This window comes from Sphaerodactylus townsendi, linkage group LG06 (genome assembly GCF_021028975.2).
Source record: "Sphaerodactylus townsendi isolate TG3544 linkage group LG06, MPM_Stown_v2.3, whole genome shotgun sequence".
Taxonomy (NCBI): Eukaryota; Metazoa; Chordata; class Lepidosauria; order Squamata; family Sphaerodactylidae; genus Sphaerodactylus; species Sphaerodactylus townsendi.
The window spans coordinates 94,873,929-94,889,678 of record NC_059430.1 but is presented as its reverse complement, the minus strand read 5'-3'; the positions used below and the strand labels follow the sequence as shown (position 1 = coordinate 94,889,678).

Here is a 15,750-nt window from a genome sequence, read left to right as displayed (position 1 = left end):
GGAAGGCTGTTGCAGGACTATGAGCATAGACCAAAGCACTCCAGAGGACTCAAGCCACCTAGCCAGGCAATTGGCTGGCCAAGGTATATAAACCACATTCAGCTATATGGATTATCCAGATTCTGTGTCTGGCAACAAGATGACCTACTGAGAATGTTGCTGCTTATGAGGGACCCAGCCCCCTTACCTTGTATCTGACTCTGTGCTTGCGTTCCAAAGTGACCAGGTGTCCCCAAGGATCCTCGAGCGTTGGGGGTGGTGGGGGTGACTCTCATGGAGTGTCGCAACCTTTCCAAATCCCCAAAGCGATCAGGGAAGGATTTGGTCTGCTCTTCAAGCTTCTGTCTGTGCCCTGCAATGTTAAGATAAAGATTTTCTCAGTGTAGAATAAATGGGGTTCTAAAAATTAATTGCGGGTGCAATCCCACACTATAAGTCCCAACTGGGGTAGGGTGTCAAAATAACCCTGATTAAATGCCAGATGTTGGCTATGGCCTCTTCTGAATTCTGTCCTCATCCTTGATTTTGTGCAAACCTAAATATCAGCTTTGCTGCAATCAGCCTGTACCTTTCACCTGTCCACTAGCAATCCACCTGCAGAAGACCTGAGAGTGGATTTTTATAAAATGTTTGTCCAAATGGGAAAATATATCTATCTGTTCTTTTCTCAAATATTAACCCCAAACCCCATTTCTGCTTTTGCTTTCATGTCCAGTGAGGCTACACTGTAATGACCCCATACCACTGGACTGCAAGAAAAGCACAAACAATGGAGCCTTTCTGTTCTAAACTAAGAAGGATGGCCCTTTCCCCATGAGTTGTTTACAACATATCTGGCCATCAAATGCTACAATTCTTTCTTCCAGTCCTCCACATTTCCTCCCCTCCCCATTTGGTTCCAGAAACGTTTTCCCTTCATTTTTCCTCTGTTGTTTTCCCAAGTACTTGGCCTTTTCTGCACACTGCGTTTACCCCATATTTTAGGTGTTGTTGATCATTTCCCGCAAATTTTGGCCCTTTCCCCACTTACCAATTGTTGCGCGCTACTCGAGCTGAATGACGCGGAGTCTAGCGGCAGTCCCCAAGACAGGGGCGGCGACAACGCAGCCGCCCCGACTCTGCCACTCGCCCCCTCAGCGCGGGTCATTTCTGGCGCTGTTTGGAACAGTGCCTTTTGAATGACCCTGCACGGAGCACGCGGCAGTGGAGAAGCCTGGGTGTTTACCCCGGGTTTCCATTTTCCCGCCGCCTGATGACGTGGGCCCTCCCGTCCAATCAGGGCATGGCGGAGCATTCGCGATGCGGCGGGATTTTTTTTAAATTTTCAACTGGACGAATCCTCGACTATTTGTAAACACAAATAGTCGTGGATTCGTCCAGTTGAAAATTAAAATAAATTCCCGCCGCATCGCGAACGCCCCGCCATGCCCTGATTGGACGGGAGGGTCCACGTCATCAGGCGGCGGGAAAATTGCGAACGCAGCAGTCAATCAGGACACCCCCTGAACGGATTGTGGGGAGTCCTCCCTGGCTGCTGTGCGGCTGCCAGCATTCATTTTAGGAAGGGGCAGAAGCTGAGATGGGGAACATGACCCCGCGCTGAAAAGGTCCCGCAGCAGACGAAACCGGTAAGTCTCCACATTATTTTTAGCGTGGGGAAACGCCCCTTGTCTTCCCACCTCTTTTTTCCCCAGTTAGTCAGTTTCATTTATTTGCATAGGAGGCGATTTACTTGGGGGGAGGGGTATCACATCAATCGTGACATGGGGAATGATTACTGTAATTTTTAGCACATAACCTAGCTGCCCTGACTGGCCACTGCAAATGTGGTTCTCTTTTTGAAAAACCATTTTTATTTCATGTTTTATTGCATTTATAAAATGTTTGTCCAAATGGGAAAATAATCTCTCTGTTGCAAGTACATTCAGTGCACTCCTTTCAGCCCCTTTAAATTTCAAAAAGTTTATGCTCAAAATGGTGTGATCCACCATTCTGCACCACAAACTGAGGTGCAATGTGCCATTATGTACGTCTGAATGCACCCCCCAAAAAAAGGCTAGGATCTTCATGATTTTAGCCTTTTACTCCAGCAACATTAACTCAGCACTCACTCGTCCATTAGCACCAGCACTCTATCAACAGTCTCATTTCAAAATTTAAAAAAATGCTAAGGGAAAAATGGATGGAAGGGGAGTTGAAAGGGAGGATGGGCTGCTTCCAGGAGGAGGGACCATTCTGTATGAAATTAACAAAACTGATCAAATCCACTCAGCCACTTTGTATTTCTGCCTTAATGTTAACTTTGGGAGTTTGATGTGAAATTGATAAAGCTGGTCTGATCCATCCAGTCTCTTTGTATTTCTGCCTCAATATTAACTTTGGGAGTTCTATGGAAAATTGACAAAGCTGCTCCAATCCACCCTGAAAAATGGAGGAGGAGGGTGGGGAGAAACATTAGTTTAGAACTCATTCATCCATTCACACAAGCGCTCAATTGATAATCTAACTTCAAAATTTTTAAAAATATCCAAGGGGAGGAATGGAAGGAGGGGAAAGAGAAAATGGCTGACCAAAGGAGAAAGGAAATGGCTGAAAGGGAGGATGGATTGGTGCGAGGAGGAGGGAACATTCTATGTGAAATTGACAAAGCTGCTCTGATCCACCAAACCTTCAGGCTTCTCTGCCTGAAACCTCTCTGGTATCCCACCACCATTAGTAACAATACAACTTAAAAGGCAAGGGAGAAAACAAAGGGTGGGAGGAGATGGAGATGTGCAGAATAGAAAACATTTCCAAAACATCTGACCACCTGGAAAATCTGTGGTAAGCTATGACCAAAAAAAGGGCAGAATTTGGTTTATTTAGATCGGGGTAGGGAACCTGCGGCTCTCCAGATGTTCAGGAACTACAATTCCCATCAGCCTCTGTCAGCATGGCCAATTGGCCATGCTGACAGAGGCTGATGGGAATTGTAGTTCCTGAACATCTGGAGAGCCGCAGGTTCCCTACCCCTGGTCTATTTAAACAATTGCTTTATGAAACAAGGACAGGGGTTGTAGAACTCCATCAGGTTGAGTGAGCATGCACATCCAAATAAAGCCAGTCACACTGTATTGTGCGATTGGGAAGGAATACAGTGAAACAGCCTGCTGAACACCCCTGAACTGGGCACTAACTGATGACCTGATCAACAAAAAATCAGTTAACTCACAGGTGTCTAATCAATTTCGTTGTGTTCTGACATCTATCACCCAGCAGTTTAAGTCCATGATTTCCTTTGAATACCACAAAAAAGAGGAAACAGAAACATGCCTCAATCATCACAATTAACTGATTAACAGCCTGATGGTAGATAAAGGGAAGCGCACACACATGGCTTTTCATCAGATGTGGCCACCTGTATCTTTCCACTTTCATCTCTGGGGCAGAAGGAGTTTCTAGGCTACACCCCTCCTTCCTGGTGCACCACCCCACCTCTGTTTCCTCTCTGTTATTTGAACAAAAAGTACTCAGTGGGAAGGTTCAAGAACTCAGGCTGGTTTTACAAGCCAGGTATGCTGGCCAATGAGTAGGAAGGACCAGAAAGGAAACCCAAGGACTAGAGATGCCTGAACACCCACTGGATCAGCTCATGTCCTGTTTGCTAGCTGCGAACAGAGACATGATGTTTTGTGGATCAGTTCATAGAGTGACTCAGTGGATAGAGGATTTATTTTGCTTGATTTGGAAATGGGTTCAAATCCTGTTTCAGAGCTGTTTCGTACACTTACTGAGGGACATGGCTCAGGGTAGAGTAGCTATTTTTATCTATACTATGCTTTGCTTTCCAATAGGTAGCCAAAGCAGCTTACAATATCATTGTCCCCTCCTGCCCTCCTCACTTCCATCCTCGTAACAACTCTGTGAGGTAAGCTAGGCTGTGTGAGAATGACCCATCCAAGGACACCCCAGTGAGCTTCCATGGCTGAGTGGTGATTCAAACCTGATACTCCCAGATCCTTGTGTGATACTCTAACCACTACACAACCCTGGCTCTCCCAGCTTTGCATGCACGAAGTTTTTTCTCTCAATCTCTGGTCCTGCAAGTTAAGGCGTGGCAAGTGCTAGGGAAGCCCTTCCTCTGAGACCAGGAGATCTCTTACCAATTGGGAGTAAGCCATGCTGAGCTAGACACCCCAGTGGCATGACTCGGTCCATTCATGCAAGATTAGATTTCAGAGCCAGTTGATTCATGGCAATGAGAAGTAAAAGTCCTATGGCACATTAAAGACTAATTATTGTAGCAGCAGGCTTTCATGGGGGAAGAGCCTGATTCATCAGAGGAAAGCTTATAACATTAAACTGTGCAATTTAAAATAATGAGGAGTCTGGCGCTGCAAAAAGTGAGGCATAATAACAATAATAATTTGAAACACAGAGTTGGAAGGGACTTCCAAAATCATCTAGTTCTAGCCCCTGCACAATGCATTAGCTGAAAACTCTTTCGATTGGTTCTGGTCCTACCTTCTGGGGCAACATTATTATTGTTGTTGTTATCATTAGTAATAGTAGTCGTTGTAGTTGCAGTAGTATTTATATGAAATCACAGCTTGGTATTTTGTCATCTTTTCCAGTTCTTTTTCTTCAATTCTTCAATTCTTCTGTCACCACATATTACTTCATCAGTTATCAACACTTTCAATTGATTGTTCCCACTCAATTTTTTATTATTGTTATTACGAACCTATTTCCCTGCTTTTCCACTGGAGCTCCGGCAGCTTGGAAATTAAATTAGCCAGCAAAGATGAACTAACAGTACAATGGGACTAGGACTGAAAAACTGGAAAGCAATGGAATGAAAAAGGAAAAGAAAACCAAGGCAGCAAAATAGTCAGTGTAGGGAAAGAACGGTTGAAGGCATCTGCTGCTTAGCTAGCCGTGTGCGGTGGTCGTTGTTACTCCTTCCAGGGGTAACAGATGAAAACAGACATGCTTTGTTTGTGTGGTATATCCTGTTAAACTTTTGATAGTATGAATTCCCAGTAAAGTATTGCAGAGGCATAGCTCCAAAGGGACGGGGAGGGGGGGGTGCACCAGGCGCATGCCCCTGTGGGAGTGTGGCAAGGGTGTTCCGGGGGCGTGGTGGTGGGCATTCTGGGGCGAGGTGGAGGAGTTCCGGGGCAGAGCGGGGGGCAGAGGACTCATCAGTGCATTGGGTGCTTTTCCCCCTTGCTACGCCTCTGCAACATTGTAACTCTCCTGAGTTCATCTCCCTTCCCCCGTGAAACCCGTGAGCAGGAACTGGATCTATCTTCTCCCTCATTCCCATGCAGATGTGTGTGCCATGAACTTATTCTGCTCTAACCCTTGGCTTCAATGGACTTAAGAGCTGTGGGCATTGAAGCGGTTGATGTTTGGGTTAGAAATACACTCAAACGAAGCCTAATATGGCTGCAGTATATTAGCAACAGTTTAAAACATGCTGCTGCCTTGTGTAAAATGGTTGGAAGGGTGGGATCATGGATCACTGGCTGAACATCTGGCTTTGCCGTCAGAAGGTTCCAGGTTTAATCCTCCACCTGAGATTCTAGAGCAGGAGTCTGCAACCTGCGGCTGTCCAAATGTTCATGGACTACAAATCCCATCAGCCCCTGCCAGCATGGCCAATTTCATGTGCCTTCATACACATACATTCATGTGCATGGCAGGAGAAATCAGATGCATCTGTCTCCCACTTAAAAGCTTCATTTGAAAAGGCTGTTGAACAATGGAAGGATGTCAATGCTATGTTGGCAAATGGCAATTCTCACTAATAAAAATTCCCTTTGCCCAGTGGGAAAAAAGAGACAAAATCTGAACAGTGATTGGCTAGGACGAGCTACTGTTAGCAAAGAGGGACTGTGGCCGATAAATAGGACTACAGAGCAAAGCATTTAGTGCATTGGAGGGGGGGGGAGGGAGATGTTATTACAAAGAAGGCCTGGCTCTGCAAGAGAGAGGTGTGCCTCATTACTAAATGCAGTACAAACGAAAAGGAGATGCAGCCAAAAGAGTCTAATCAAAGAGGGTGTGACCCACACCCAACGGGTGATGAACTGGCAAAGGCAATGTACACAAACACCTAAAGGGAGACAATTACTTTTTGTGTGGAGCTGGCCACTCCTAATCACTTTATGAAAAAGAAATGCTTGTAAATATTTTTTTTAAAGATAGACAACTGAATGTTTGATGGAGAAGGAAAGTTTGGATTTATACTCCCCCTTTTTCTCCTGTCAGGAGTCTCAACGCATGTTACTAACTCCTTCCCTTCCTCTCGCCACAACAGGTGCCTTGTGAGGCAGGGCGGGATCAGAGAGTTCCGGAGAACTGTGACTAGCCCAAGGTCACCCAGCAGGCTTCATGTGTAGTAGCGAGGAAATAAACTTGGTTCATCACTCTTAACCACTATACCACGCTAGCTGTCAGTCACATGCTCAAAGAGCCATTTATTACAAAGGTGTACCTGTCAGTGAGCCGAGGAGCTGCCTATGGAATGCACAATTAAGAGGAAAAGCCATGGATTTGTGCATTCACACAACTCTCTTCCTCTGTTTCTTGGTGGACTTCTTTCCTACTTTTTAATATTTTAAAGTAAGATTCTAGTCCTTATGCATGAAAAGAAAAAAAATTGAGGGCATCTGGATACTGAAATCTCGGAGCCAAAGGTGAAAACCTTTCTAATAGGTGGTCTTTTGTGCCCTTTGAGCCTGCCTTTCTCATTTCTGCTCCCTTAGGTTAACTAACTGGTTTGAGAGCCAGTGTGGTGTAGTGGTTAAGATCCGGTGCATTCTAATCTGGAGAACTGGGTTTGATTCCCCGCTCTGCCATTTGAGCTGTGGAAGCTTATCTGGTAACCAAATGAGCTTGTGCACTCCAACACATGCCAGCTGGGTGACCTTGGGCTAGTCACAGTTCTTTGGAGCTCTCTCAGCCCCACCTTCCTCACAGGGTGTTTGTTGTGAGGGGGGGAAGGGCAAGGAGATTGTAAGCCCCTTTCAGTCTCCTTACAGGAGAGAAAGGGGGATATAAATCCAAACTCTTCCTCTTCTTTTTCCTTTTGCAGAGGTTTGAAAAGCAGGCACCAGCAGGAGAAGCTTTTCCTGGTGTGGAACAACACATGGACACCTGCTCCACCCAAGGGAGGTGCTCATGGCTCAGTGGTTTAGGATTGCCAACCTCCAGGGGGTAGCTGGAGGTCTCCTGCTATTACAGCTGGTCTCCAGACTACAGAGATCAGTTCACCTGGCAAAAATGGCCACTTTGGAAGGTGTCCTCTATGGCATTATATCCTGCTAAGGTCCCTCCCCTCTCCAAATCCCACCCTCCTCAGACTTCACCCCCAAAATCCCCAAGGATTTCCCAACCCAGAGCTTGCAACCCTATCAGTGGTAGATCATCTGTTTTGCATGCAGAAGGTCTCAGGTTCAATCCCCAACATCTCCAGTTAAAAAGAACTAGGTAGGAAGTGGTACGAAAGCCCTCCACTTGAGACTCTGGAGGGACGTTGCTCGTTTGAGTAGTCTAGGTTAAGTTTAGTAGACCCATGGTCTGACTCAGTATAAAGAGTTCCACGTGTTCATGCTACATATCCAATGGCCTTTAAAGGAACAGTTTCAGGGGCTGCTCCCAAAGTCAGCACAGTCCAGTAACCTGTCCACACCTTGTCCTCTTCCCTAACGGCATCTTCTTGTTTTATGCCAAATCTTATCCCATTTGCCAGAAATCTCAAACAAAGCAAAGATGTGCATAAGACCAGGGTGCCCTTTTATTTGCTTTTGGGGTTTTTTGTGTGGGCATCTCAGGCTTGGGTTGCACATTAAAAAAAAAATTAGGGGTGGTGACGCAGGACGCAACCATTCAGCTCTCCTCCATTCTGTGAAGCGCTTGACAGTCTGCTCAGCAGCTGTCGGTGATTATCCTGGCAACTGAAAGCACTCAGAAAGCATTCATCTGCAATGCACAAGTGGCTTTCTGTTTTTCTTTTTAAAATCACAATAATTATCCTCAAAATTAACATATCCCAAAACTTTCCCCCAAAAAACACTCTTTGCAAAACATGCCATGTTATCGTCTGCATCAACTGTGTGTGTTTGCAGTCAGATGTTGACATAACCCTGCAAACAGGAAGTAATAAAATAGCTGAACTTCCTGAGGTATTTCCTTTATAAGTTTTGTTTGTTTGTTTCCAGAGCATTTTAAAAAAAACTTGCAAAGATCTTTTGGAGGGACAGCTTTTAATTATTAACAGCAATTAGGTGTGCCCCAGAAAACAAATTGAAATACAGGCTGCCAACCTTCCTTTGGCAAATGCCAGTAGATTTTGAGGGTGCAATTTGAGGATGATGCAGTCACTTCTGTGTGACGCTGTAGGGATTTCCCCGAATCTCCATGGTAACGACCATAGAGACATGGAGAAATTCCTAGAGAATCACTATGAAGCCTATTTTTCAGACATTTTTTCTCCTACTCCATTTCTTGAAATGAGGGAGAGATTGCATTATGGGAGCCACAATTCACTAAGAATGAATAGGTGTCTTATTCTTACACATAAGGTTGCCTGAAACTCTGAGGTGCAACTGGTGTTGCCTGGTAACTGAAGAGCAGAGTTTGGCAGATCAGGAGGATCCTAATGTGGTAGAGATAGAACCTCCTGGTACCAGGCTGGATTAGGGAGAAGAATCTGGTTGTGAGTGGTACCTCTGGAGAGGAGTCTGATGGACTAGGGGCAGATCTAACAGAAGATGTTCACAATTCAAACATAAAATATCCCCCCCCCCCCAAAAAAAAAAAAAGAATTCTATGTTCTTTTCTTAAGGTAAGCCTTCTGGGTTAATAGGCAGGTTGTAAATAGTGTGAATAAAGTAGGAATGAGTAAGTAAATCCCTCGGCTTGGCCAGGTACACACATGAACACATATTGATGCCTTATATTGCACCAGACCATCAGTCAATCAAAGCCAGTACAGTGGAACCTCGGTTTTCATTGCTTTCAGTTTTCATTGGTTTCGGTTTTCATCGATTTTTTCAGTGAAAAATTTGTCTCGGTTTTCATCGATTTGCCTCGGTTTTCATCAATTTGCAGGAAGGCGCAGGGGTTTGTGGAGAAAAATCACCCGGACAAAGCTGTTGCAGGCCATGTCTGCAACTTGTTTAATGACAATGTCTTGCCCCATTTCAGACAAATCTTAAAGAGGCGTCAGAAACAGACCTCTTTGGACAGCTTTCTGGTGTGACATTGGTCCACTGGCTCTGAAGCTGGTCCTAGTGTTATTGTTTGTTACTGTTTTCAGCATTAAGCACTATGTTTATTCACCAAAAATGTGTTTTTGGTATGTTTTTTGGAGTGCCTAGAATGGATTGATTGGATTTACATTGATTCCTATGGAAAAGTTTGCCTTGGTTTTCATCGGTTTCGGTTTTCATCGATTCTTTTCGGATGAAAAACCGAGGTTCCGCTGTATTGTCTGCTCTGACTGGCAGCAGGTCTCCAGAGTCTTGGGGTAGAGATCTTTTAAATCACCTGATCCTTTTAATTGGTGATGCTGGGGATTGAACTTGGGATCCTCTGGATGCAAAGCAAAGGCTTTACCACTGAGCCATGGCTCCTTCCCAGAATTGTGTGGAGCAACTGGGCTGCTTTTAAAAATATATATTTTAATGAACATGGTTTAGAACAGCTTTTGGGAGCCATCAAAAGTAATCAAGTGTTCCTAGGGGAGGTCCTTTTTACAGAGACTGGATGATCCAGCAATAGCAACAGTGGCTGTGGCTCAGTGGTGGCATGTTAGCTTTGCATGCAGAAGGTTCAGTCCCCACCATCTCCAGTTAAAAGGTTTGGGGATAGATCATGTGAAAGCCACTACCTGAGATCCTGGAAAGCTGCTCCCTTTCTGCTCCCCAACACCATACTAACCTTAATAGACCAAAGGCCTGACTCAGTAGAAGGCAGCTGCATGTATCCTTGTGACCCTGGAAATGTCTGTGGCTTGAAGGAAATGGGCCTGTACACCTGTGCTTCTTTCCATGCTTAGAGGTCTGTACGCCATTCTTACAGCCTATACACCTCTAAGCTTTCCATGCTTAGAGGTCAGGTGCAATGCTGCCCTCTTCTGGGGAGAATGCAAGACCTGTTGGCATCTATAGGTATTATTGATAACAAGGTGTGGCATAGGGAAATAAGTTTTCCACTTTTACTCCCATGCCCTTAGCAGCTTATAGATATTTAGCAGCTGAAGCAATTTCTAGCATGGAAATATCACCTGTAAACCCTGTAAGATGGACTCTTACAGGCAGAAGAGCAGAACCAGACAAAGAGACAGCAACCCTAGCCAGGAAGAGGGCATTCACCAGTGGCTTGCAGACCAGCTTCTACTCTTCCATCTTGCCTCAGGACTGTGCTGACTGACTCTGCTTCCTTCTGAGATAAAGTTGCAGATCATTGTGCAGATGGAAAAGGAGTGTGTCCCCCCCCCCCCCGCCTTTTCTGGGAGATCTTGGCCAGCTTCATATGAGGCCAAAATTCAATAGTTAAAAGCATCATGACCTCTACCTGCCCATTGCCACCACTGCTGAACTCCTGCATGCCAAGAAGCATTTATTCTAAAAGCCCCATCAGTAACCCCAGAAATGGGTATAAGATTTATCCCTCAAAGGTGCTGCAGAATGTACAGTCCAGAAATGGGGCTATGGCTGTTTCCCTGAGAATGTGTACCTGGTGAGGCTCAAGGATTCCACTCTCAGAGCTCTGATCTCTTCAGCTGATGATGCCTTGGGGGAAAAACCAGGAATAACAGATTCATTTATTTAGATATTGATACTCTGCTTTTCTCCCCCATAAAGACTCAAAAGTGGCTTTCAGTTTCATTCCCCCCTCCTCCATTTTGTCCTCACAACAGCAGCCCTGGGTGGTGAGGCGGGAGGGAAGACCGTCTGGCAGATCCAACATAGGAATTCAAACCTGGGTCTTCGAGATCTTAAACCAACAGACATACCACAGACAAGCTGGGTTTGCAAAGGATTATACCTGATCCAGAATACTGATAATGAAGCCTCACAGCTAATAGCGGCATCATTTTCAACCTAATTACAAATCCAGCCTTTAGGGGGGGGATCGCAGAGCCCAAAAGGGAGATCCGTCCCCTCAAAGTTCCCAGGGGGATCCCAAGCAGGTTTTATCCTGTATAAACACGCTTCTTGCTTCCATTTGGTTCTGCAACCTGCTGGTGTAATTCAAGATAAAATACATATTGCTAAGTACAGCACTGGTCCATTTTGCGCAGCACAAAAAAGGCATCTGGGGGACGTCTTAAAAAGAGGCAACTTCCTTTTACTCCACACACCCAAAAATAACATCTTTTTAAAAAGCTGACCATTAAGCTCTCTGGTCAGTTTCCTCCTCAACATGAACCTGACATTTTGTTATCTGCTGAAGGGATTGTCCCTACCTCCATTTTCAGGACGTTTGCTCTGCAGGCTCTGATCCTGAGCACCTTTTCAGCCCAAAGAGTACACAGTTATACTGAGCTCATCCTGCCAGTTTCTGCAATATATAGTTTTCTTTGTTTTTTGTTGTTATTATTTTGGAGGAGCTGTATTTGAAGATACGAGACATGCACACAAGAATCTTAGCTGCTCAGAAGACAGGTCTGCAGCCCTTTGGAAAGAATTGGGTGGACCTGCCCTCCGTCAACGATCTTAGTTTTTCTATGCCATAAGGAAAAAATGCAGTTCCTGGAGGACAGGTCTACCCAATGCTTTTCAATTGGCAGTAGACCTGTCTTCCAAGTGGCTAAGATTCTCATGTGTGTGTCTGTGAATCTTCAAATACCTCCTCCAAAATAATAAAAAAGGAAAACTATATATTGCTGGAATCAGCAGGATGAACTGAGTACAACTATGTACTCTTCAGCCTGAAAAGGCACCCAGATTCAGAGCCTGCAGATCAAACATCCTGGGGCAACCTCCAGCAAATGGAGGCAGAGAGAATTCCTTCAGCAGCACAAAAAATGTCGGGCACAAGCTGAGGAGGAAACTGACCAGAGACCTTAATGGCTGGGCGGGAAACATAAGTCTCCTCCTGAGTTCCTGACCTCTGCACAGTCGTCTTGCAGACGACTCGAAGGAAAAAAGTTCTCCTTCTGGTGTCTTCAAAATAACACAGCTTGGGCTGAAGTAAGGAATCCTGAGGATGTCTTGGTGTGAAAAGCTGTGCATTCCTCCCCAAGATGCTTTTTTTTTGCATCCTCAGGATGTCTTATTTGTGCTGTGCAGAACAGACCACAGTTTTTCATATTACACAAGAATGTGGTCTTCTGCACTGAGACCAGCATGTGCCAAAACAAGCTGACCAGTCACAAGCTAATTTCAATAATGAAACCATTGTTAAAATTATTTTGCGTTAGGATCTGGTGGATCCTATGATTAGCAAAAAAAATGCTATCCATAATTATAATAAACTGTTTTTTTTTAAATCATGTACCTGTTTGCTTTAGCGAACCATGGACAATGAGAAATGTAATTCTAACTGTGGTTACAATAAACCATGGTTTTGCACTGTGTCCAATCAATACTTAGGCTTCTGCTAACCTAGGTCAGTGAAATATATAATGCTAACCATGGTCACACTCAAACATGACTTTGCAGTATGTTTTCTGAGCCTCTGGCTTCAGCTAATGAAGGTTAGTAAAAAAAACCCTCATAGTACTAACTATGGTTAATGATTAGTGGGTAGTATTTGTGAGTAACAAGGGGTGGAGTAGAGTGTGGTCTGAGTTTTATATGGTTAGAAGTTTGGCCTGCATTGAGGTCAAATGTTTGGCCAGCATTGAGGTATACCATGAGAAGTATAGAAACAAAAGGTGTTGCTTATGTGTCTGAATGCCGAGAAGTGGGCAGAAATGGCTCTGAAATGCCTCCTGTTTACAGCTCAAGCAACCGTAGGAATAAAGTCTGTTTTTAATGTTTCTAGTTACACTTGGAAAACATGATTAATGTGGATGTTTTCCCTCCAGCAAATTTTTTTTTTATTTTGAGGAGTCAACAGGCAGCTTCTGTTCTGCAGAACTGAACAAAATGATCCCACTTGACTTTGATTTTCTCTTCTGGGACAAGGCCACTTTGGATGCACAGTATTCAGCCGTGCTCATTTAGATGATGCGATTGTAATATTGTTTCAGTGTGGCAAATTCCTCCTCTTGTCCCGAGGAGAGTGACTACTTTCTCCCTTTTTCCTGCTTGCTAAAGACATGCTGGCGGCAGGTGTGGGGTGAATGGTCTAAAATCTTCTGGCTTCTTGCGAAGTGTCACACATCTTTCACCCAAGCAGGAGGCTCCAAACTGCTTTTAGGTGAAATTGGGTGATCTCTCCAGATAAACTGAATGTCATCAATTTTTCCAAAGCGCAGAGATGTTCTCCATTAGTTCCACACAATGGAACATCCCAGAGAGCAGGTTCCAGACAATGCCCAAGAGACTCAACTATAAACTTCTTAGTTTAGACTCTGAATCTGTTGTGAGCTGAATTTTAGCTTATTTTATGCTTGGGAGAGGCCAAATTTATGCTTTGAGTGCAGAAGGTTTCCAGTTCAACCTCCAGCATTTGCCATGAAAAGATGTCAGGTCACAGGTGGTGGGAATGATGTTCCCATTTGAGATCCAAGGGAGCATTGCCAGACAGAGTTAACCATGTAGCTTAGTGGATCAAAGGCCTGACTCATAATAGAAGCAAGGGTTAACAAAGGAGGTAATAGTACTGATTTATCTTGTGAGATTATTTATTTATTTATTTATTTGTTTGTTCCACTTTTATACCGCCCTCCCCCGGAGGGCTCAGGGCGGTTTACAACACAATACATACAAGTGGATAAATAAGATAAAATACTAAAATTTGTACAAGTTAAAATGCAGAGCTCCAAGCTTATAAACATTTTTAAAAGATGGCGTTCAACCTTTCACTCCTCTGACTCTGAGGGGGGAACAGCGGATCTCAGTTGTTAATGGGCACCTATCAGCAGCCGGCCTCCCCAAAAGCCCGGCGGAATAACTCGGTCTTACAGGCCCTGCGGAATTCACTGAGGTCCCGCAGGGCCCGGACAGCTGGCGGGAGAACATTCCACCAGGCAGGGGCCAGGGCCGTAAAAGCTCTTGCAGCCCCTAGTGGAGCTGCCAGCTTACTCTATCATAGAGGGGGGGCTGGGACCTCCAGTAGAATTGGCCTTCTGCCGAACGCATGGAGAACCGACGATGGGACCCATATGGGGCCAGAGCGGTTCCCTAAGGTACCGGTTTTAAGGTCCCAGACCCAGCCGTAAGGCGTCTTTAAAGGGTTAACACCAGTACCTTGGAAGATGATTCCAGAATTCAACAGGGAGCCAGTGCGCAAACGGTGCAACCACGGGCGTGTATGTGGTCTCTGGAGGCACCTCCCCGATGAGCAAACGAGCCGCTGCGTGGCCTGGACCAGTTTTCAATTCCGAATCAGCCTTCAAGGGTAGCAGGCCTGGGCATGAGATGCCAGTTGCCAATAGTCTAATCTGAAGGTGACCGCTGCATGGATCACTGTGGCCCGGGATCCGCCTGGGAGAGGAAGGGCAATGGCCGCCGGGCCTGGCGAAGATGGAAAACGCAACCCGGGTTACATGGGCCACCTGGGTCTCCACTTAGAAAGAGATCGAATCCAGGTGGACCCCCAGGCTGCAGTAACCGAGGGGCCGGGCAGCCAATGAGACCCCTCTCCACACCGGCGGCTGGAAACCCCCCCCCGCCTAGCCACAGGATCTCCGCTCTTTGCTGGATTCAGTTTTAACCTGCTAAATTATGCCAACCAACCAGCAACTTACGCCTCCCAAACAATGCTGTAGAGCTGCATAGGTGTCTGCTCCTCACTCCATCGACAGAATGAGCTGGGTATCATCAGCTTACTGATGGCACTCCAGCCCAAAGCTCCGGTACTCAGCTGAGCAAGGGTTTGCATATAGATGTTACAAATAACAATGGGGACAGCAAGCGCTCCCTGAGGCACACCGCAATAAAGGCTGGGCAATTCTCCGGGAAGCTTGGTCCCCGCACCACACTTGCCTGACTCCGGTCCCAGAGAAACGAGGCAATCCATTGAAGGACAGTACCCCGTACTCTCGGAAACGGCCAGGCGGTGGGTCAAAAAAGGTTGTGGTCGCACCACATCAAACAGCTGCGGTGAGATCCAACAACACCAGCTGAGTTGCCGGATCCGCCTCGGTCAAGCTGTATTAATGGAGCGCTATCTGTGACAGCTTAACGAGAACAGTCTCCGTCCCACTGCTCCAGCACGGAAGCCGGACTGGGAAGGGATCGTCGAAGGCCGATGCGTCCTCCAGAAAACCTTCTGAAGCTGCTCCAACACCTACTCTCTCAATTACCTTCCCAGAAACGAAAAGTGCGATTTGAGACGGGCGTAATTGGCCAGGATCCACTAGGATCTAAAGATGGTCTTTTTAAGAGTGGGTGGACCATCAGCTCTCCCTTCAACCGCACCCGGACAAACTCCTTGCTCAAGGGAGCAGTTGATAATAGCCAACAGGTGGGGGGTCGTGAAGCTCCTCCCGGCATGCTTTAATAAGCCAGTGAGGGGCACGGATCCAGAGGACAGGGTAGTAGGTCTTAACAGCAGCCAGGGGCTCTGTCAACATCAGAGTCTTCTGAAAGCAGGGGAAAACTGGGCCAAAGCGAGGGAGGCCAAAAGACGCGCAAGGGAGCC

General features: G+C 45.8%; 1 protein-coding gene across 1 annotated transcript in view; it reads right to left on the bottom strand.

Moving 5' to 3' along the window:
• The window catches only part of RUNX3 (RUNX family transcription factor 3), an 84,168-nt gene that overhangs the window by 13,003 nt on the left and 55,415 nt on the right, over positions 1–15,750 (bottom strand). The window contains exon 4 of the mRNA XM_048501029.1: positions 188–352. Within this exon, the coding sequence (XP_048356986.1) occupies positions 188–352 (165 nt within the window). The remainder of the gene's footprint in view (positions 1–187; positions 353–15,750) is intronic.